The sequence below is a fragment of the Meleagris gallopavo genome, chromosome Z (genome assembly GCF_905368555.1).
Source record: "Meleagris gallopavo chromosome Z, MGAL_WU_HG_1.1, whole genome shotgun sequence".
Taxonomy (NCBI): Eukaryota; Metazoa; Chordata; class Aves; order Galliformes; family Phasianidae; genus Meleagris; species Meleagris gallopavo.
In genome coordinates this window covers 51,790,236-51,811,278 of record NC_139435.1, presented here as the reverse complement: position 1 = coordinate 51,811,278, position 21,043 = coordinate 51,790,236, and the positions used below count along the sequence as shown (strand labels likewise).

General features: G+C 37.5%; 1 protein-coding gene across 2 annotated transcripts in view; it reads left to right on the top strand.

Moving 5' to 3' along the window:
* The window catches only part of SLC12A2 (solute carrier family 12 member 2), a 59,670-nt gene that overhangs the window by 26,732 nt on the left and 11,895 nt on the right, over nt 1–21,043 (top strand). The window contains exons 10-21 of one of the 2 annotated variants that reach the window (XM_085214546.1): nt 2,267–2,415; nt 7,605–7,712; nt 8,841–8,964; nt 10,288–10,389; nt 11,495–11,650; nt 12,554–12,653; nt 14,364–14,475; nt 16,082–16,222; nt 16,421–16,527; nt 18,320–18,399; nt 19,710–19,847; nt 20,529–20,576. In XM_085214546.1, coding sequence (XP_085070672.1) covers nt 2,267–2,415; nt 7,605–7,712; nt 8,841–8,964; nt 10,288–10,389; nt 11,495–11,650; nt 12,554–12,653; nt 14,364–14,475; nt 16,082–16,222; nt 16,421–16,527; nt 18,320–18,399; nt 19,710–19,847; nt 20,529–20,576 — 1,365 coding nt within the window. Of the gene's footprint in view, nt 1–2,266; nt 2,416–7,604; nt 7,713–8,840; nt 8,965–10,287; nt 10,390–11,494; nt 11,651–12,553; nt 12,654–14,363; nt 14,476–16,081; nt 16,223–16,420; nt 16,528–18,319; nt 18,400–19,706; nt 19,848–20,528; nt 20,577–21,043 lie in introns of both variants that reach the window. The other variant, XM_085214545.1, reaches the window with a different exon arrangement.

The following is a 21,043-nucleotide window of genomic DNA, read 5'->3' as shown; positions in this document are numbered from 1 at the left end:
GTAATAATATCTAAAGGGGAGGATATTTTGAATTTAGCTGACTATTTGTATGTACTACAGTAAACAAGGAATTTCAGATTGAACAGAGAGGGTTTAGTAAGAGGAAAAACTTTAGTTCTACACAAGTGTTAGGCAACCTATTTAAAAAAAAAAAGATACTTATGAAGAAAATGTGCGTGTTTTAACAAAGGACTAATGCAAATCTATAGAAACATCTGTGGAACATTTTAGGGCTGCATGTAGTTAGGAGGGGACAACTTGATGTAGATAGTCTGCTAGCCCTCTTGGGCAGAACGTTATTTAATGTTGACGGAAGCATGTTTCTGAAAGCCTTTTTTTCCTGAAAAATTATTTTTTTTTTTTTTTTACAAGAAAGAAAACTTAAAAATTCTTAGTGAAAATATTGCCAGGTATTATAAGCAAAACATGTCTGTAAAATGAACTGTAACTTACACCTAAATATCTTCTGCATATGCAGCTTGCATCTCTTCTCCATTCTCTAGTAGCGTGGCTCACTACAAGATTTGTTCATAGTAGCATTGAACCTTTCCACTGTATGACTCCTTGTGTGAAAGAGCTGCTACCCAGCTTTTTCCTCGTATGGATTTTTTTAATCCCAAATACAGCGAAACAAATCAACCCTTCCAAATACTTACTAAAAAGCACAAGAGAAATGCTCGCTGTGGGAGACTTACTGAAATTTAATTGACTTGGGCCTAGTACACAACTGATAAATGGAGCAAGTGGAAGCAGAGTAAATAATGTCTGCCTACCAGGACCAGCTACTGGGCTTAAGGTTTTAGGTTCTTAAGGTTTGGAAGCAATCTAAATATAGTATAGGTATTTAGGAATTTGTGTTCACAACAGGAAGAGAGAGAAATTGCTTTAGATAACAGATACTGTCACTTGAGAAACTTCTCACATATCTGTACCCTCCTTGTTATTTTTAGTTTGCAAGTAAGTCAGTGAAGTAATCAGAAATCACATGCTTCTGTTCCCAGGACCTCCTTGTCCTAGGAGACCAAATGAATGGAATTCACTTGGCCTTAATTGCTCTGTAGAGTTCCTTCTTCTCTTCCCCACTTCATATTTCATTCCTATTCCTTGATATATTAGCTGGTAACTTAACTACCTCAGCTGCTAACACAGTGTTAAATAATGCTTAGTCTGCTCTGCTTCTTATAAGTGCTGGGGAGAAAAAGGTTTAAATAGAAAACATGGAGGTTTTTTAATTGGATCAGTGTTCTTAGTATTAAAAGGCTGGCATGCTCTGTATTAAGTTTTCTTGAGTAGTCAAGATTAATCATAGACAAATTGAAGATGACAGTTTGTAATAGAACTTTTTAAAAAAAAAAAGTGATAGGAGAAAGCAGCTTTTGATGTAACACAGTTACAGTGTATTTTGTTAAATTATCAGAAATGGACTTGCAACAGGCCTTGATGACAAATTACATCTATTAACTATTTTTAACTATTTTTAATATTGAGTGTTCAGATGTACAACCTGTTAACATACATCCACTGAAATAGAAATTGTGTTACAACGAGGTTAACAGTTGTGAAAGTGTTTGGTATGAGTATGCTTCCGTGGAGAATATGTTACAGTAGGCTCTAAAACCTGAAGTATGTGTATGAAACTTCATAGGTTGTCTTAACGTATCTTATATTTCATTGAGAGTGGAAAGGTAGAGGCTAAATTCAAGAAAACTATTTACAGAATTATCTAGGAGGGTTATCTTGCTTGGTTTCCTCTAATCAAAGATTCTGAAAAGCTTCTACTGTGAGAATCATTTGATTTTCTGGGAAGGATGCAGCCACACTGTTTGCACACCTATGTATATTTGTACATACAACTATAAAACTTCATTCTTCTGGGAAAATTGAAAAAATGAAACTTTAAAGTCAAGTGATGGTCTGTATTGCTGATTTTTAATAATAAGGGGAAACTCATGATTCAGTAAATAAGATACTGAGCTAAGAATTGCACTGTTAAATGTTGTCAATTCCGTTACATACTTTTCCTCTGTGCTAAGATTCTTCCTTTTAGACTCAAGTTTTAGAAAAAACTGTTTTCAAACTTGGCATTAAGTTTGTTTGTACATCAAGGTAAATGTGCTTGAAACAGAAATGTATTAAAAATTGTTAATGACGCATTTAATGTACCTCTGTAAGAAACATGCTTATGTTGAAAAGTATTTGAGTTTGATGCATGTCTATAAGTTTGGGCTTGGTCTGATGCTTATTTTTGTGATTTGGTCCACTCTAGGCACCTGTGTTGTTCGAGATGCCACAGGGAACATTAATAACACTATTATCACTGAGCTGACAAATTGCACTACAGCAGCATGCAAGTTAAACTATGATTTCTCATCCTGTCAGAAAGAGTGTCACTATGGACTGATGAACAATTTTCAGGTATGAAGCTTTTCTTGTACTTGTTCACTGGATTTTGTGGATTTTTTGTGTTGCTTATTAAGAAAAATCAGTAGGCTAAAAATTCTTACCATAAGTACAAAGTTTGTCTGAAATAGCTAAGCAGTACCCTCTAGAAGGCGTGAGAAAAGCAAGGTAGCTATGTTAAACTTCAGCCTGTTTATACTTACGTGGTTATAAATATTTACGTTTCTCCTTAGTAAACTGCATAGGTTAGGTGTTGAGACTGCAGGCTCACTCTGCTTAGATATGAATGTCATCATTCACTGGTGTGGATAGATGTGCTCATTGTTTAAGTAATGTGTAGCAATCATAGATAGTTTGCTTCAGTAACTTATTTTTTTCTTAGCAAATACGCTTTTAAAAATGTTGATATGTACTTGTCACACTATTATATTTTATGATAGGTGTGTTTTGAGGCTTCATGAAATCTAATGTTGTAATATTTAAAAACCCTGGGCTTGTGGGGGCATTCTAGTCTTTAACCTTCAAACTTCATATCTAATTCAGACTTCATAGCTTGTGCTTGTGAATTATTTGTAAGGGTCTGAAAGGAACCAAGAAAAACATACTCATTAGTAATTGAATTAAACTTGCCTTATAGTAGTTTCTGCCCTACGCTTTTCTAATATCCCTACAAAGGTTTGGGTAGAGACTAGTCCACAGATAAAAAGCACTTGTTTTGATGGATTCTGTGTTTTGGTCATAAGTATGTGTACCTACGTCAGGCTGTCGGCCTGCTATCAAAGTGAGGGTGCCTCGGGGGAAGCGATCAACCCCGCGCCTCAAGGCTTCCTCCACCCGAAAAGGGATAGAAGGGTGGTTGTCATAGGCAACTCCCTGCTGCAAGGAACCAAAGGCCCTATATGCTGGCCCGACCCTACCCGCAGAGAGGTGTGCTCCCTCCCTGGGGCATGGGTCAGGGACATTGCTAGGAGACTTCCCAGACTGATCTGCCCTTCTGATACTATCCACTATTGATAGTACAGGCTGGCAGTGAAGAAGTTTGTGAGAAAAGCCTGAAGACTATCAAAGATACTTCAGGGGACTGGGGCGAGTAATTGAAGGAACAGGTGTGCAGGTGGTTATTACATCTGTACCTTCAGTGGCAGGAAAGGATACTGGGATGAGGCTAAAAGCCCATCTCTTGAACAAATGGATTAGGAGTTGATGCAAACGCAGGAGTTTTGTTTTTTTTGTTCATGGGGCAATTTACTCAGCACCTGGCATGATGGCTGCAAATGAAGCAGCCTGTCTCCATGGGGAAAGAGGGTTCTAGCTGAGGAACTGGCGGGACTTATTGACAGGTGTTTAAACTAGGTATGAAGGGGGAAGGGGACAAAATGAGGACCGCTGGGACTGAGGGGGCCGTTCGAGGCTCCAAACAGAACTTGATGGGTGGAGACAATGGAGTTCAAAGGCTTGGAGAGGGGTGGGGGGATGCTGCTTCTCTTAAGTGCCTGTATACTGATGTGCGTAGCATGGGGAATAAACAGGAAGAGCTGGAGTTCTGCGTGCAGTTGCGAGGTCATGATCTCATAGCGATCACAGAGATGTGGTGGGACAGCTCGCATGACTGGAATGTTGTCATGAAGGGCTATGTGCTTTTTAGGAAAGATCGGCTGGCTACGCGGGGTGGTGGAGTTGCTCTTTATGTGAGAGAGCAGCTAGAATGTATTGAACTTAACTTGAGGGAGAGTGATGTAGCAGTGGAGAGCTTATGGGTGAGAATCAAGGGGCAGGCTGGTAAGGGTGACGCTGTTGTGGGTGTGTACTACAGGCCCCCTGATCATCAGGATGAGGAGGCTGATGAGGCCTTCCAAAAGCAACTGGATGTAGCGTCACGTTCCCAGGCACTGGTGCTCATGGGGGACTTCAATTATCCAGATATTTACTGGACGACCAACATGGCCAGGCATGCATGGTCCAGACGGTTCTTGCAGTGTGTTGAAGACAACTTTCTGATGCAGGTGGTGGAGCAACCGACGCAGGGAGGGGTGTTACTGGACCTTACTCTCACCAACAGGGATGGACTTGTTAAGGAAGTAAAGGTTGGGGGTGGTTTGGGTTGTAGTGATCATGAGATGATGGAGTTCAAGATCCTGAGTGGAAGAAGCAAAGCAATAAGTAGGATTGCTACCCTGGACTTTAGGAGAGCCAACTTCGATCTCTTCTGGGACCTACTTGGAGCTATCCCATGGGCTTGGTGTTAGAAGGTAAGGGGGCCTCTGAGAGCTGGTCAGCATTTAAACAGCTCTTCTTCCAAGCTCAGGATCGGTGCGTCCCTGTGAGCAAGAAATTGGGAAAAGGTGGCAGGAGACCTGTGTGGATGAGCAAGGAGCTCATGCACAAGCTCAAAGGAAAGAAGAAGGTCCATGAAATGTGGAAAAAGGGTCTGACCACTTGAGAAGAATATAGGAATGTAGTCAGGGCCTGCAGGGATGTAATGAGGAAGGCTAAAGCCCATCTGGAATTGAATCTGGCTAAAGTGATAAAGGATAATAAAGGCTTCTTCAAGTATGTTAACAGCAAAAGGAAAACTAGAGAGAATGTGGGCCCCTTACTAAGTGAGGGGGGGGTTCTGGTAATGGGGGATGCTGAGAAGGCAGAGATACTGAATGCCTTCTTTACTTCCGTCTTCAGTGAAAAGGCTCTCCTGCAGGAATCCCACACCCTGGAGGTTAGGGAGAGGATCTGGGGAATGGGAGACTTCCCTTTAGTCAGGAAAGAGGACGTGCGTGAGCGCCTAGGCAGTACTAAGGTCCACAAGTCTATGGGACCTGATGGGGTGCATCCACGTGTGCTGAGGGAGCTGGCGGAGGTCATTGCCGAACCGCTCTCCATCATTTTTGAGAGGTCTTGGATAACAGGGGAGGTTCCTGAAGACTGGAGGATAGCCACTGTCACTCCGGTCTTCAAAAAGGGCAAGAAGGAAGACCCAGGTAATTATAGGCCTGTCAGCCTCACCTCTGTCCCTGGAAAGGTGATAGAACAGCTTGTGCTGGATACCATCTCCAGACAACTGGGAGAAAAGGAGGTTATCAGGAGTAGTCAGCATGGGTTCACCAAGGGGAGGTCGTGCTCGACCAACTTGGTGGCCTTCTATGATGCTGGGTGGATGGGGGAAGAGTGGTAGATGTAGTCTACCTTGATTTTAGAAAGGCATTTGATACTGTCTCCCACGACATCCTTATAACAAAGCTGAGGAAGTGTGGGATAGACGAGTGGACAGTGAGGTGGGTTGAGAACTGGCTGACTGGCAGAGCGCAGAGGGTCATCACTGGAGGTGCAGAGTCTGGCTGGAGACCTGTAACCAGTGGTGTCCCCCAGGGGTCTGTGCTGGGTCCGGTCTTGTTCAACATCTTCATCAATGACCTTGATGAGGGGATAGTGGCCACCCTCAGCAAGTTTGCTGATGATACGAAGTTGGGAGGATTGGCTGACACGCCTGAAGGCTGTGCTGCCATTCAGCGAGACCTGGACAGGCTGGAGAGCTGGGCAGTAAGAAACCAGATGAGGTTCAACAAAAGCAAGTGTAGGGTCTTACACCTAGGGAGGAATAATTGCATGCACCAATACAGGCTGGGGGATGAGCTGCTGGAGAGGAGCTCTGCAGAGAGGGACCTGGGCGTCCTGGTGGACAACAGGTTGGCCATGAGCCAGCAGTGTGCCCTCGTGGCCAAAAAGGCCAATGGCATTCTGGGATGCATTAAGAAGAGCGTGTCCAGCAGGTCGAGGGAGGTGATCCTCCCCCTCTACTGTGCCCTGGTAAGGCCTCATCTGGAGTACTGTGTGCAGTTCTGGGCTCCCCAGTACAAAAAAGACAGGGATCTCTTGGAAAGAGTTCAGCGGAGGGCCACAAAGATGGTGGAGGGCCTGGAGCATCTCCCCTATGAAGAAAGGCTAAGTGAACTGGGTCTGTTTAGCCTTGAGAAAAGACGACTGAGAGGGGACCTGATCCAGATTTATAAATACCTGAGATGTGGCGGCCATAGCGGTGAGGCCAGTCTCTTTTCAGTGGTACGTGGAGACAGGACGAGGGGAAACGGACATCAGCTGCAGCATAGGAAGTTCCACACGAGTGTGTATAAGAGCAGACCATTTTATTAGAGTAAAATATTTTCTTTTGTAATCTGTGTACCTGTGGAGCATTGCCTTATTCTAGTTCAGGAAAAAAAAAAATAATCTAAATTTAGAAACACTCCAGAACTGCTGTTAGAAGGACGTTGCCATGCTAGGTTTGCTCTGAGTAAAATTCTAAGCTTTTCAAGATGTTATCAAATTATTAAATACTCTGTCTTCAAGCAGCCTAAACTTTAATTTCATACGGAAAGTATCCATTAAAACCATGACTATTCTTAAATTCATGGTTCTTTATCTTAACTGACACTTGAAATGCTGTATGCATCTATGATAAAAGAGTAGAGCATTAGAACTACCGTCTTCTGCCATTCTGAGGATGTATGACAATTAGACAAGAAACTGCTTTGCTTTTGATTTGGGATTTTTTGATCATATTAACATTTCTCTACATCTGGTTTACTCAGCATTTATTGCTAGTCTTTCAGTCTGCCAGTAATGGTATATTGTATTTCATTCAGATGATTGAAAATATGATCATTATGGATATGAGAACCAAGCTTGTTCTGTCCTTGTAGATAGGAATGGGAAACAAATTGGAGTGAGAATGGGAAGCAAACCTGACTTAACTGTGGCAAAACATAAAACAAACCTTCCCAAGATGTTCCCCAAATTCAGTTGCTTTGTTACTTGGGCTGTTTCTTAGTGACTGGATGGTCAAAATGATGTATAATGTGTATTTTTCTTCTATGGCTGAAGTTTCCTTTCTTTTTTATTAGTCCATTGAGACTTCTGCCATCAGTCAGTTTACATGGTTGGACTAAATACTATCTGATAAGCTACTTTCTCTTGTCGTGGATCGGGGATTTTTTAACCTTAATTCCTACTCCCCCTCTTTGGCCCTCGTTCATCCATAGATGTGAATGTGTGAATTTGACTTGTAAGTGAAGAGTACCAAGTATTTTTATATACTTTTTGTGTGCTGTTAATAGTAGCTTGTGTAGTTACAATATTATACTTCTTAACTTTTTTTTTTTTAAACAACAACAGCAAGAAAAAACCCACCAAAAACAAAGTTTTTCTACTTTTAGGTGATGAGCATGGTATCAGGGTTTGCACCCCTGATTTCTGCAGGCATTTTTTCAGCTACCTTGTCATCTGCACTAGCATCTCTTGTGAGTGCGCCTAAAATCTTCCAGGTAAGTATGGATGCAAAACCATAATCTTTTAAAGATTAATTCTAATTAAGTTTCAAATGAGAATTTTGGAAAAGGGACTCTGACATACCGTAATCATGACTTGTAACTGCTGAGTCCAGTAGATTAATCTGTAATCTGTTTACCTGGTGCTTAAAATGGGAAAACAGCATCCTATTTTTAGTAAATGTGGCTAGAATGTAACTTATGTCAGATCTTAAGTGTTTCTGGTTACTTTCTTATGAGTGAGTTATTACCAACCTTTGTAATGTCACTTATCCAAGACTTTCTGCCTTTTGGAACAAACCAAGCATTCAAATGAGTTGAAGTGAATGAAGTGATGGTTACTCTTGAAACTGGGATCTTAATGGTCATGCATCCCAGGGTGTTTATATGTGGCAGCCAAACATGCTGCTATCTTGGAGTGAGGGGAGTATAACGTCTAGATATTCAGTAAATTGCTTTTCATGGAACTAGGAAGTTCCAAGAAATGAAATACCACTAGCATAATGTAAAAAATAATAGATTAATTCATTCCTCAAAATAATCAAAGTAGAACCTGTAGAATCCTTTCAATACTTTCACAAAATAATGTAATTGTGAACCGGTTCTTGTTTACGTCTCTTCACATTAATTTTGTTGGTGTTTCCAAATGAATGCCCCTCCTTCTTAAACTCCTTAATCTTATTATTTTTATTTCATGTTCTTTTTAATTGAATAAAACTTTACTGTTCTCTGGTGGACCTTCTTCCCCAAAATGTCAGTAAATAGTCAAACGTAGAAGAGGCTTTGTTGCAGAATATAAACAGACGTGTTGATTTAGGGAACTACTGTAAATGTTAGGTAAACTTTCCACTTTCTGAAGAAGTTGGTTTTCTCCTTAACGAGAGACTCTCTGTAAGACACCTGTGAAGTACAGTAAAGCATTTAGTGAAGAGCAGCACTTGCTACTGAAGGATAGAATATTGGAAAAGCAAAAAACTGAAATGGTAAGACAATTGTTAACAGAATAAGTACAGGTTAGCTTCTTCTAGGAAGATGATATATGCAGTGAAAGACAGCATTAGTAAACATTAATAAGGATATTTTTTTAACTAAGTGCACACTAACTCTTGCATTTTATTTTTTTAGGCTTTGTGCAAGGACAACATCTATCCAGGATTTCAGATGTTTGCTAAAGGCTATGGGAAGAACAATGAACCACTGAGAGGATATCTTCTAACATTTTTAATTGCTCTTGGATTCATACTAATTGGTTAGTTTGAAATTAAAGTAAATCTGGATCTCCTTTTTGTCTTTCATAAAGCATTCTTTTCCATCTCATGGCTTGATGATATTGTCCCTGAGATCTAACACACAGCTGATTTCTAAGTGAGGATTCTAAATTTTAGTTTAAGGATTTTCTTCTGGATCCTAAATATCTCAATGCTTAGAACTAGAATAAATCTAAATTGAACAGTAAGTAGATTTCACTTTCTCTAATCACTTCAGGCATCTGTTGTAACATACTGTTAATGAACGAAATACATTTTGTTTAAAGTAGAATGATGTAATATGTTGTAAATATGAAAATTTAATTTAGATTTTTAATAATTACAAATGGCTTCAGTAAATGGCAAGCTTAGATGAACAGAACTTTTTAAAGTGTGTTCTACAGATGATAGAGATGATTGCTGCTGCTATTGGCAGTGGTGAAGATAGTCTAGGTGAAAGATTACATTTGTTCTAGGAAGATGGTGAACTGATATTGCTATGTTTGCCTGTGTGTTCTGTGCTAGCACTCTCAGCTCTTCCTTTTATGCTGTTTTATCCTTTCCAATCTGAGGTGTGTGTGTGTGTGTGCTTTCTCAACTGCAACAAGGTGACTGGAGGCTTGATTATAACAACTGAATGCTTGCAAATTGACACATTGTGATTGCTGCTTTTTAATAGAGAGGATACTGGTATGAATTTTTTGTACTGTGCTGCCTCATGGAAGAGCTTGATGCTTTCCTTTCCATCTCTGTCTCTGAAAAGAAAATATTCATCACTGTTGCAGTGGAATTGATAAGTAATAATGTACTAATACTAATACCATTAATTGAGATTTTCAATTAAAATGCAAGCAAATTAGCATATTTGTCATATTTGTTCATGCTAATTTTGCTCTTACCATTTGCCATAGATGAAAGTCTCTTGTTCTTACTAGCCTTTTACTCTTTTTTGTTGGAACTGAGACGTAAACTAAAGAAATTTGACTTCGGGTTCTTCAGAACCCAATATATTTACAGCAGTGTTAAATCAAACCATGGTGGGAAAGAAATTCGCTCAAGTTATTTTAAGAAAGCGTATAGTAATCAGAAGAAGCAGTTGTGGAACACTTGATGTAAAAATGCTGTATTTTTAAAAAACTGAAACTTGCGTTTCCTGACTATCAGAAGATAACTCAGTTAATAAGAGACATTTAAGTTAGTAGCTGCATTTATTGGAAAGCACAAAGTGATTTTGCCTACGTAACATAAGGTTGAGTTAACTCTGAAATGTACAAAGCCATTAGATGGTATATATTATAACATTCTACTTCATTTTTGTTCTGCAGCTGAACTGAACGTCATCGCTCCAATTATCTCTAACTTCTTCTTGGCTTCATATGCCTTGATTAACTTTTCTGTGTTCCATGCATCTCTTGCAAAATCTCCAGGTAGGAACCATATTCTTGGGTTCAAAGTTTATCTTGCAATTCCTAAGTGCAGAAAAATTGAAAAGCTACTAATGTAAATGAAAGTCTGCTTTAATTCAATACTAAATATCTATTTCACTTTCATGACACGTCTGAGTTATTCTTAAATAACTCGAGCCTCCCAAAATTTGAAGGATAGAATGGTTCCCAAGAATAGCTTGGGAGCTACAAGTGTTTGTCAGTTTTGCTGCGGAAACAGAAGATAATTCAGTACTTGTTCAGTAACTCTTGAATAGATCTCTGATAATATTCCTTCATTTCTCATCAAGTATACTTAAGACTGTCTGTTCAAGACAGTTTTCTTGCTAAATCAGTTTCTGGTGTTCAAGACCCACTTTTTTGTCATCTTTAGATTTCTCAGTAATATATTTAGTCTTCCAGCCCAGAAGGAAGTAGTGGAATGGACATGTTTTTATAGCCTTTGTTTGGTATGGGAGGCCAGTTAAAATACAAGACTGAACCAAGGAACAGTACTTGCAGACTAGTGTTTCTCATACCTGGTCCCCTATGCTAAAATGTCCCTAGATGTTTCGGTTACTGCACAGCTCTGTACGAATATGTTTGTGGAATATATGTATTGATGAAATGGGGGCTTTTCATGTAATGAAAATTTGTGTGGAAATATAAACGTACCTAAAAGCAGTTGAAAGTATGAGAGGGAGAGGTACTAGGCTGATGACTTACGTTACACATAGGCTGAGGTTTTGCTTTGAAAGCAAAAATCAATTTTCTTGAAACTTATTGCCAAAGGTACTTCTATTCTGCTTCAGTAAACATACTGGCACAAACATCTTCAACCTTTAGAGATAGCTTTTAGAAGACAACATTGGGAACTTTTACGTATCTATGCAAGAAAAATGTGAATTAGTTTGATAAATGGTGAAAAATTAAGTTTTTGTAAACGTGCCAAAGTCTCTATTTGTTATACTACTGAAACTGGTGTGTTTTGTGGTGAAATGTGATTCAGAACACTAAGGAGGGAGAAGAGGGACAGGACCTTCTTTCCCTTGAATTACATTATTTCCCCCTCTTTCCTCCCTTATCCTCCAAATTAAATTTTGACTAGGTTGGCGTCCTGCTTTCAAATACTACAATATGTGGATTTCTCTTGTTGGAGCCATTCTGTGCTGTATTGTGATGTTTGTCATCAACTGGTGGGCCGCGCTTTTAACATATGTCATAGTCCTTGGACTCTACATTTATGTCACTTACAAGAAACCAGGTATGTATAGGGGCCATTCCTGGTTCTAGTGGGAAGAAGTGGGATGTGGAAGATGGAAGAAGTGTGTGTGTGGAGGGGGGGGAGGGGGGGGGAGTTGGGGTTGGGGAGGGTGGAAATAGGAAACTAATTATGTTTGCTTGATTCAAACTTCTGGAAGCGTATTTCTGGCCAGAAGTGAAAGGGAGTATTTCTTTACCTTTCCAGTTGGAAAAGGGATTTTGTAGTATCTGGTTTTTTTTCAGTACACCATTCCTGTAGCTTTGAAGAGGAATATATACACTCTTTCTTCCTCTAAGAATGCTGTGTGGTTGTAAGTGAAAGATGGAGCTTATCTGAGCCAAAGAATGCTGACAATAAGGAAAATCCTGGGCTGTGTAGTTTCAGTGTTTGGATCATAAGGATCATAAGTTCATTGTAGTTATCAAAAACAAGTGGAAACAAATAGCAAATACACTGGGAATTTTCATTTCCATACTTTAAAAAAAAAAAAATAAGTAGTATTGCTTAATCTAGACTTTGTCCTCTTTACTGCACAAGTTATTCACAGAAATTAGTTGACTTGTTGAGGCATTGTTTTAAGGTGGTTTTTTCCTTTGCTGTGATGTAGCATAGCTTTAAGCATCTTCTTCCCAAAAGCATTATTTTTTCAGCTTTGAAGTTGTTCTCTTTAATGTTGCAAAAAACTCAGTTCTTCCTTCCTATAATTGTAAAATAACAAACTAATTTGCCAAAACTTCCATGTAAGTTTTATCTTTAATTGGAATTGCATATGTAACTTGAGGGTTTGTTTTATGTAGTGTAGAACACATTGAGGTGTAGCTTAAATCTTGTGTGTTAACATGATTTAAGAAAAAACATGTTGAATAGCTGTAAGTAAAATACTGATAATTTCATATTTCACAGATGTGAACTGGGGATCATCAACTCAAGCTTTGACTTACTTGAATGCATTACAGCATTCTATTCGTCTTTCAGGAGTGGAAGATCATGTGAAAAACTTCAGGTAACAGTCTTATACAACAAATTATTTATGCTATGTAATCAGTAGGGTAGACTCATGATGATTGCTGACATGACTTCCATTAAACTGTCTGTCTATTTCCTGTGGATTTTCACAGCTTTGAATTTCAATATCATGGAGATTGTCCGGACATGGCTAAATGAACGTTTTATTTTAGATTGAGAGTCCGTTTCAGAAGCAGCCCAGTTAATGATGACCATTTATTTATTGTCACGATAAATCATGTTTTCATGGATTGCATCATGATCTGTGAATTGTGTTGATTATTAACGAAACTGAACTGGAAAAGATGACCTCCCAACTGCTAAAAAGTGTTCAGTCCACATAAGGCTAAATCTAAGCTAAAATCCCAGAGATGTGTGTACTGTCCTCAACACCAGTTTCACATTAGACATGTTCTCATTGCTGTGGTAAATAGGCTACACACATTTGACACAGCTGAAGGAGGGAACTGATTTGTTATCAGCTGCTGACAACCCAGGAAAAGCTTACTGAAGTAGGCAATATCCTGCATTACTTATTCCACTTCACAGGAGTAGGCAATTCCAGAGGAAATATGCTCTAAAAAAAGTCTTCAAAAAAAGCATGTTGACTTACTAAACTTTGAGGAATGTTTTATGAAACAGCTCTTTCTGAAATCCAGTAGTCCCTGATTATTTATGAACAGTCTTACCTCTGATGCTAAGTTGCTGTTATCAGCAAAATAGTCTGACTTCAGAAACTGATTTGTTGTTGCTTAGCCATTAAGAGCAGCAATTTTCAGTCTAAATGCAAATCTCAAATTTGGCATAAGTAATTTATATTATCTTGCTGTGATTAGTGTAGCATTGTCTCTGGTGCAAGCCTATTTTGGATCGCAGGCTGAAAAAACAGACGTTACAGGAAAATTCTTGCCAAATAAAACTTCTTGCCTGTGCTGATAATGAGTGCTCTGCTGGCTAGTATGCATTTTAGGTTCCATTGGAAGTACTTCAGCTCTTTTGTTCAGAAGTTAATATGTAACTTTTTGAGTTGTAAACTTCACTAATTATTTTGTGAGAAAGGTATAGATCTTCTTGCCAATTGTAAGCAAAGGAGCTTTAGTAGTAATATTTTTTGGCCTAATACTGGCTTCTCACCTAGTTTAGTAGTTTAGTAAATAAATAAATTACTTGGAGCTTCTGGAGAGATGGATACATAACTTCACTGATTCTTATCTTAAAAATAAAGTCTTCTAAAATAAATGATCAGATATTTGATCTTTATAATTGATTAGTAAGAAGACTAGAACAACTTGGCTTCTCAAGCTGGCAATGAGAGGAAAAATTGTGTAAGGCCAGTTTTCCTGTATGATATAAGAATTGTAAGCTAGAAAGTCTAGGGATGTGACTGACTAATAGAGGAAGAAACTCACCTGCCTGGCTTAGTCTTGTCTGAAGTCTGTTTCTGATCTTTTTAAATGTGTAAGTTTTCAGAATTAATGGGATTTACTTATTTATTATTTATTAGAAACGATTGTAGATCTGCTGACAATTGTGAAAGATTGATCTTTGCTTAATTTAACATAGTCTTGTAAGAATAGATGAGATTACTCTCTTCACTGAAGATTGTGTTCTTGGGTCCAGTACTTAGAATAAGCTTTTCTAAACTATATAAACTCTTAAGATAAACAATATTGTAACTGTTTCTCCCAACTCTTATTCTCAATTTTAGGCCACAGTGCTTAATTATGACAGGTGCCCCAAATGCACGTCCAGCTTTACTTCACCTTGTCCATGCTTTTACCAAAAATGTGGGCTTAATGATCTGCGGCCATGTACATATGGTAAGTGTATTCTCTCTTTAAAGTTATATTGTGTTTTTTTGTTGTTTTTTTTTTCCTTTAACAAAACTGTCTCTTTCCTTTTTAAAGAAAAGGTATAGTATCCTGAGGTGTTCAAATAGAGTAGGACCTATTCTTGTATGTGTCACCACTTAGGTGTGACGCAATTTTAGGGAGTTACGAAAGTTGTTAAAGCAGCTATTACAGACATCTGTGTGGTATGCTTTTTATCATCTACTTGTACTTAAAGGGATCTTGCAGTGGTAAACATGGTGGAGGATATGCATGAAATATAGTGGAAAAGCAGGGAAAATTTGCAAAATTATTCTTTGACCATTTAACACTTAAATTCCTAGGAAGCCTTGTAGGAGTAAAGGGAACATTGAATTATAGTATAGGTCTCTTTCTGCCCTTGTATCATTTGGTCTTAAGTATTCCATCATGCCTTGGTTGCATGAGTATATGGCAAGTTTTCCTCATTGTGTTTCAGTGAAACAAGATATGTTCATTGCTATGCTAATATTTCTTATACAACCTAAGCTAAAGTAAGTCTTACAGAGCAGTAGATTTTGTATCATTTAGCTGGTAATTTAGAGCTGTTTTTAGCTTCTAACTATCTTTAATCCTCTCAGTTACTTGATTTGTTCCGCTGGCAAGCTGAAACAGCGATTATTTCTAGTTGTTATTAACAGTTATGTCCTCCCCTCTTTCTGTTTCTCACTAGCCGTGAGTATTTCATTAACTTTTCATCACTTCTATCAGGATCTGAGAGTCCTGGGAATGGGGAAAGGGTTTGTTCTTGGGGACGTAATTTCAGCACTTACTGCTACTTTACAACAACAGCAACAACAACAACAAAAAAAAGCAACAAAAAATGAAAAACAACATAATCACTTTAAGCACTAGAACAGAATGTGTCTATCTTCTACTGAACACCGGTAGTGGTGGGACAGAAGGAAGCAAACTTCAGATAACCATTCCTCAGAACAGTGTTGTGATGAATTGTCTTAATACAAGGTGTTCGTCGTACTACTACCTGTCCCAAAACTCCAGTTAACTGCATTGTAGCTGTTGCATCTTTGGTAAATGTTACTGAATGCACTTTACAACATTAGGATCACAAAGTTTTTTGCTAGCTATTTTAGTGTCTCTCTTTTGCAGGTACAGTACTAAGAACATCTAAGTAAATGTAACATTTAAAGTGTGACTTCTAATACAAACCTTGATTACTCTTATATATGCTTCAACTTAACCATGCTTTCTAAATAAAACTTATCTAAAAAAAAAAAGTCAGGTTAGTGCAATCCACGATTGTATGCTTTTAAGCAGATATTGCCCAATTCTGTCTTGAGCATTTTGGTGTCTAGAAGGAGAAATGATGCATACTGATGCAGGTCATTAAAAGAAAAAACTGAAAGAAAAGATGACTTTGCAACATGTTTTTTTTTTTTTTTTTTACAGTCACAGGTGGAATTGCAGTCCTGTTTCAGACAAGTTTGATTTTGATTCTAGCATTAAAGTAGCTTAAAAAAACAAAACACCAAAGACAGGGCTTTACTTGTGCTCATACTTCTTGTTCATCTTCTTTCATGTTTCCTTGTTTTGAAAGGGTCCTCGGAGGCAAGCCATGAAGGAGCTGTCAACTGATTTGGCCAAATACCAGCGATGGCTAATTAAAAACAAAATGAAGGCTTTCTATGCTCCAGTGCATGCAGAGGATTTGAGGGATGGTGGACAGTACTTAATGCAGGTCTACCTCTCTTCCTTTTTCTTAATGAAAACAGGGACTTTGAATGTCAAAAAACAGAAATGTTTTTACACTTTGCTGAAGTCTTTTCATTATGTAAGGTTATCTTAAACTTTTTAAAGCTGTATTTTCTGCTTGAAATAAATTATTTAACCTTTACTAGTTTCAGTAACACGATTTTAAAATGTATTATGTTCTTAGGCTGCTGGATTGGGTAGAATGAGACCTAACACTCTTGTTGTTGGATTTAAGAAAAACTGGCGACAAAGTGACATGAGAGATGTTGAAACCTACATTAATTTATTCCAGTAAGTAGAAAATGCAGAGAGGTTGCATTTGTATTCCATTTAGTACGTTTCTTAAGAAGTGAAAGAACTTCTACCTCAGTGTCTTTGTTGCATAAGCTCTCCACCTATATTTCAGATAGACTCGTCTATACTGCAATACAGAAAAGCTAGTTTTTTTTCCTGATACAGGAATTATATGAGCAACTCTTTATAGCTTTAGCAGACCAGATTTCCACATAACTCCTTCTGTGTCCAGAAAGAGTTGTGGCAGTAGTCTGAGATTTAACAGTTCCTGTCTTCAGTGAAGGAAGTAGTGTCTTATGTGTCTGTTAAATTCATTAGATCATATTTTCTGTTGAAAGTGGGGGTTTTCTTACTTTTTTTTCCCCTGTGAAGATTAGGTGTAGAAAATGAATCAACTGTTGGGCTGCAGCTTGCCCTTTTATAAGATATTTAGTGCAGATGCACTGCATTGACACCGAAAGTAAAAAGTAGCTAAAAGGTAGAAGAGAGAGGAAATCTGTGTCTGAAAATAATACTGACTGCTACTACTAACATTTTAGAAAAACATTTATTCAGAGAATTCTTTTTGTTTTCCTAATATACTATTAAACCTGTTTCATCTGTGTTTTGCACTTTTTTTTACTATACCCTTAAAAGAAAGATGGGAAAGGGATTATAGGCAGATTCTAGAAAAGCACACCCACTCAATCTTGTTATTAACAAGATTAGATTTATTATTTAAAAAAAAAAAAGTACAAAATAGATTGGAAAATAAGGCAGTATGTTGGTGAGTTCTTGGGTTTGCTTTTTTCTTTATTCATCATTTACTTTGAAATGCCTTGTACTGGGGAACTCTCGTGGTCAAATCAGTAAAGTGATTCTCTGTATCACACTGAGAAACTTTGGGAGATAGTAACTGCAGGTCAAGTGTATTTTCAGAAAATTTCTGGGAAATGGAATGTTTCTGAGATGCACAATGCAGTACTGTATAGATCTAACAAATTAAATAATGGGTAAAACTATTTAAATTTATCTCAGTTTTCTTGCATTTGTTACAAAAATGTTGATACTTGAAACGTTTCTTTAGAAGTAGTGAAACTAATGAGAAGTGTTGAATGAAATCTTGCAGAATTCCTCTGTGGGAAAAGCATAGGAGTTATCTGAATTAGTTGTAATGAGTTGTTATAATTTAAAGACTGATGAATGGATAATGCAAGCAATATGATGTGGTTAATTTTATATTAGATTTTCATCTTAGAGGTCCTAAATCTCTGGGCATTCTTTTTGTCCTTCATTTTACTTAGACTTTAATTCTGGCTTTTTTCTACAGTCTTTTTTCTACAATAACTAAGATTCCTTTTTTTAGTTTCCAGTGAGTTTCTTCCCCATCACATACAATGGAAATAAGTGTCTAGTAGCTATTTTCATTATAACTTACAACTCCATAGATTCCTTTTAATACCCACATGTCTTGGAAGTTTGTAACTATCAGGAAGATCTCAAGATAAATCCTTTCTCTGATGCCTCACTTTCCAGCATCATTTATATTTTCAAGTTTATCCTGTCATCATCTGTGTGGAACTTGAATGGCCTATTACTCTTTTATCATTGTTCTATATAGGAGAGAGAGGAAAGATAGTAGATAACCTTTCCGTGTGTTCCTTTAGAATTGAAACTGAAACTGTAGCAAATGTATGATTTGGAAGTTTAAATGGCAACATTTAATCATTAATATTTTTCTACAGAGGGCATGTAAAGTAGATCTTCTGGGAAAGAAGAGGTAGAATGTTTTATGTTGTTCTCTTTTTAGTGATGCCTTTGACATTCAATATGGTGTGGTTGTCATCCGCCTAAAGGAGGGCTTAGACATTTCTCACCTTCAAGGGCAAGGTAAGATTTTGTTTCCTGTCATTATTAGCTGCTACTTCTTTTAAAACCATTTTCTGAAAATACTAAATGAAGGTAGTTTATCTAAAAAAAAAAAAGTGAAAAAGGCAAGACTCCCACACAGTCTTTTCATAGAATAAAAGCCATTGAAATGAGTGAGCCTGGAATGTATAATAAAAATAACCCATATTCAGCAACAGAACTTGCTTTTCTTTGCATTTCAACTATCTGTATTTATTAGTTGTTACTTTCGAAGGAATTATATTTTTACTGAAACGATTTGAAGAATGAAATTGGCATTGAGTATTTCTAGATTTGGACTGCCTGATCAGGTAGTATGGGTCACGTGTCTCTCCTTCCTTCAGCACTGTCTTTGCCACTACGTACTTTAGGGACCTCAACAGTAGTCTGTCGGGTTTCAAAATGTGTCAGGAACGTCTTACTACCCACTGAGACAAATGATTTTGCTTTAACTCTGGCAGTTACCAAACAGCTCCACTGAAGCCAAGCGTGGGGGAAAAAAAATGAGAAGCATTTTGTTTTGGGATCTTGTAAAGATCAACTTCACTTGGAATTAGAGTTTACAATCTTTTTTTTGCATGTAATCTGTTTCATGAAATACATTTTTCCCCTTTTTGATTGTAAAAAAAAAAAAAAAAAAAAAAAAAAATCTCAACGTGAGATGAAACCAGTAGTGTAACTCCATTAATATAATGGCAGAAAATGCAATGCTCTTGTAGTGTGTTTCAAACTTAAGGCATCTTGTCAACGTTATGTTTACATTATCTGAATTTTTGTGCTTGCTGGTAACTGATACCAAAACCCAATATTGCTAAGAGGATTTTCCTCTTGTGGAGAACTTTACCTCAATGTGAGATGTTTTTAGCCAGCAGTTATATTTAGCTCCCACTTTCAAATTCTATTTATGCTAGAGGTACTGTCATTACAGTGCTACACATTTGCAAAAAAAAACACCATAATGTAAATGGTAATGAGTATGAAATTTGTACTTCCTCAGTGTAGCTCTGTTTGATGTTTAGCCTTTGGTAATGCATTCAAAACTCAAAATCTTGGAAGGAGGTAGAAAGAGACTAAAGCTCTGTTCAGAGCAGGTGCCTCTTTGTATTTAGAAGCTGTTCATTTGTGGTGGAGGTTTGTTTTTGTTTTTTCCCCCTTTGCCATAGTATAACAGTGGCAATGTATTTGAGCTGTTTAGCTAAATGCAAATCATCTCAGTATAGTCACAAACCTGTCTCCTACCATCTGGGACAAGTCAGTGGTTTATAATGTGTTTCTTTGCTTTCCCAAAGAAGAATTACTGTCATCCCAAGAAAAATCTCCATGTTCCAAGGATGTCGTAGTAAAGGTGGATTATGGCAAGAAGTCTGAGACAGACACTTCTATAGCTTTTTTTCCATCGTCTAGTGAGAGAACTCCTGCTGTACATAAAGGTAACTAGTTAAGGTAGCTAACTGCTAGTTAGCAGTGAAATTTGAGTTCTCATTCTTTCTCTCATTACCACTTCAGTCCCTCTCTCCTCCTATTTTGTTACATCTGTGAAAGAGAAGCTGTCATGGTTTTTGGGGTGCTGATGTCTATCTAGTAGCTCAGATATTTTGCTTTAGAGACTACAAGTACGTAAATCATAGTTTTATGACATAAAACAGATGATGGGCTATGACCAACAGTGCCTTTTTTGTTTTCTTGGTTAATGAGATTGAATGCCAATAAAAATTGGTTGAGAATCAGGCCTCACAGCTGTTTGTTAGCATTGTGATTTTTAAGGCTGGTGGTGAAAACCATCATTATGAATTCACAGGCTTGAATATATTATGATCTGCATGTTAACTAACACAAATCATCAAGCATACCTGGCATAACAATAACCAACCTTCCTCTTTTGCAAGTAAAACTTTGGATTGACTTAAATATTGAGAAATATGATTAAGTTACTATGTTCAAATACCTATTATTTTCAGGACATGGTAGACCAAACTTGTGTGCTTTTCTTTGTATGAAAATCCACTTCATTTTGCATTTTTCTTTTCCTTTTTTTTATACACTTATACTGTTTTCATTAACATCACAAAGGATATTAACCTTTTTATTTTGTATCTTTAAAAATCTTCCAGAGGAGGACGAGGATGGAAAGACTCCAACACAACCACTGTTGAAAAAAGGCAGGCATTTTTCACCTTTTTGTTAAATCATACTTTCACATTGTTAATTTCAGTTTTCCTTTTCTACTCCATCCTACACATATTTGAAAGACAGGAAAATATCAGCCATACAAGCTCAATTTGTTTCTTCATATTTGCTTTGGAACGTGCTTCATCTATGGGGATTAGGTTGTGTTCAGGAGCCTGCTAAGTTATTCATGTCTTAAGTATTTGAGACCTCACTTGGTTTGGGCACAGTAGAAGTATTAATGATGTAGTGGAAGTGCCTCATTGGTCTATTCAGTCGTCTTCTGAAGCTATAATTGTTGCTTTATTTGAATTGTTCAGTAGTTCACAAAGCAAAGGATAATGCAGCCGATCTGTGAGATTAACATCTGAAATACTGTGAAGTAATCATTCAAATAAACAGCATTTTCAGAGGTGAATTTTCACCTGGTTTATTTTAGATTTTTTTGAGAATTAAGTGC